The following is a 2,500-nucleotide window of genomic DNA, read 5'->3' as shown; positions in this document are numbered from 1 at the left end:
TTTCTGATCTCATAAAAATAATACCATTTCAGAATTCTGAGATATGCTAACCTTTTGGGGAGGTCATGTAACAAAATAACTACCAAAAAAAAGAAAAAAAAAGAAGGACAAAGAGGAATCAAAGAAAATGTAGAAGAAAGGTCCTGGAAACTTGCCAAAGAAGAAAACAAAAGAAAAGCAGTCGAATATTTGTACGATCATTTGGTTTTCTGATTATCTTCTACATAACTATGGTGATTTTTTCATATATCTGATTTAACCCAGTTGGCACAGATGGCAATAATACATGCCATGCCTATAAGCTCATTTATTGTATTTACACATAGATGGCTCTGCAAGGGCTTAATCACCAAGGAGTCAATTATAAGTCCTACTTATCTCACCTGTTTACCCTTTTCCTTGACTTTTGGAAAGGGTCTTTTGCAGTATTTCATTGTCTTAAATGTTACCAAGATTTTAATAACAATTTAATAATCACAATATCAATAACAATAATAACAGAAAAACACATTTTCCTGCCAATTCAAGGAATGGGAAAATCAGGATCAGTCGCCAGGGCCTGTTGATAGACTCCTTGCGGCTGAGCACACGTGGAGCCATCCGTATGTAACAAAATTCACAAAAAAACTACAGGGGACAGAACATAAATCTGTGTTGGTTGGTTTAAGAAGAGATTCTATATATTTTTTTCACTGTGAGTAAAATAAATACTATATATGCAACTTTTAAGTGCTGGGAAAATGTTTGAAAATTATTTAAAAGACTTTGAGAAAACAAAAGTTGAATAAAATAAATTTAGAAGAAAAAAGGAAGTGGAAATGCAGTGTCACTGGACATGCATTTGTAACTGTATCATTCCAGTAAAATAAATAAATCCATCTTACTTACTTATACTTCCCATGGAACTTTTTATCTTGCAGAAGTGTCTGAATTCTTTCAAAAGGGCACAACACTGCCTCGGTACATCCAGCTAATGTGGCTGCTACTGCTAAGGTCGTTTCTGAAATATTTCACATATATGTGTAAATGTAAGAAGATAAAAACAAGATTTTTCCAAAAATATTACAAAAAGTAATATACCTCTTAAAAATCAAATTCTCTCTTTTAGAATAAACAATGAATATTATAAACTTACTATCTGAAAGCTGTGGAAAATAAAATTTCAATAATCTGCTATACTGGTCATACATCCCAAACATAATGGATGTTGACACTGTTTTTTGGCACAGAGGAGGTAAAATCCCTCGGTAAAGGTTCTTCAGTCCTTCTCGCTTCAGCTGACTCATAGCATTTGATGTGGATATCCCGTGGAGCATCTGGGGAAAGGAGAGGGAAAATGGCGATAATGACAAATGCCTTAACTGAGATGCGTCAGCTCTTCAACCATCATAAAAAAGACAAATGAAATAAAAATGAATCACGCAACCCTATTCATTGCAAAAAACATATCAAATTTACATCTCACCTGGCGAAACATCAACTTGTTCATTGGAAATGTGACAGTAATATTAATAAATGCAGCACCCCATCCACAGATAAACTCTCTTCCATCATCTGCAACTGGTCCAGTTGACATTCCTGAGTTTTTAGTAGACGCCATTTCGAGGGTTAACCCAGGGGAGCTCGAGGCACTGACCGGCTCACTTATGCTGCTACACGGCTTCTCACCAGTCTTGGGTAGCACTACGCCCAGGGAAGGTGGCAGACTACTATGGTCCTGCCCAACCACACGCATTCCCTGTATTGAAATTATACTTAACCTGCTTATTCTAATAAGAAAATGGAAAAGATGAAAAAGACAGAAATGGGAGATGAACATAATGAAAATGAATTAAAAAAAAAAAAAAAAATATATATATATATATATATATAACGATATAATAATTCAACAACTTTGTAACAAAGCTCAACAATTATACACTCTTAATCAATAACATTTTACTCTATCAACCTTTGCAAATATTAATTACAGCAACACTTACCATAACTATGAGATTTTATAAAAGCCTCATTCAAGTTAAAATCACATCATTTGGTATATCTGAAAATAAAAAGATCAGTTATACACAAAAGAATATATCATTTATAAAAGAAGAACAAGAACAAGAACAAGAACAAGAAGAGCGAATCATTCTTTTGAACCTTTTCTAGGCCCTTCTGTATTCTGAAAGATTATATTTATAACTCTGATCATTTTTGTGAGCATGGCCAAGGGTAGAAACCAGATGGCAAGGGAATCTTCAAAACTCAGTCTACAGATAACATGCCAGAAAAATTCTTCACTCGATGCCTATAATACAAATACTATAGGTAATGCTTTTGTAAAAATCCTGCACACATTATCAGATGCAATATATCTTAATCATGTTAACAGAAAACTCTGAAGATCCCTGTAGAGTAAGAAGTAATGCTGCTGGTCCCTTTATAAAAAATATAAAGCCTGTGATAAGATTATTTTCTTTCCTTTACAAGGTTAATCTGTAAAATTCAACTGATAATG

The 2,500-nt window shown here is 33.7% G+C and overlaps 1 protein-coding gene across 1 annotated transcript in view; it reads right to left on the bottom strand.

The window, feature by feature from the left end:
- Positions 1–2,405, bottom strand: part of LOC125043779 (mitochondrial nicotinamide adenine dinucleotide transporter SLC25A51-like) — a 10,235-nt gene extending 7,830 nt beyond the window's left edge. The window contains exons 1-4 of the mRNA XM_047640057.1: positions 1,983–2,405; positions 1,466–1,738; positions 1,136–1,316; positions 889–1,000 (exon numbers count right to left, since the gene is read on the bottom strand). Of these exons, the coding sequence (XP_047496013.1) occupies positions 889–1,000; positions 1,136–1,316; positions 1,466–1,738; positions 1,983–1,985 (569 nt within the window). The 5' untranslated portion in view covers positions 1,986–2,405. The remainder of the gene's footprint in view (positions 1–888; positions 1,001–1,135; positions 1,317–1,465; positions 1,739–1,982) is intronic.
- Between the last annotated feature and the right edge of the window lie 95 nt (positions 2,406–2,500).

The sequence above is a fragment of the Penaeus chinensis genome, chromosome 34 (genome assembly GCF_019202785.1).
Source record: "Penaeus chinensis breed Huanghai No. 1 chromosome 34, ASM1920278v2, whole genome shotgun sequence".
Taxonomy (NCBI): Eukaryota; Metazoa; Arthropoda; class Malacostraca; order Decapoda; family Penaeidae; genus Penaeus; species Penaeus chinensis.
The sequence above is the reverse complement of the archived record's forward strand: the minus strand, read 5'-3'. Positions and strand labels throughout refer to the sequence as shown.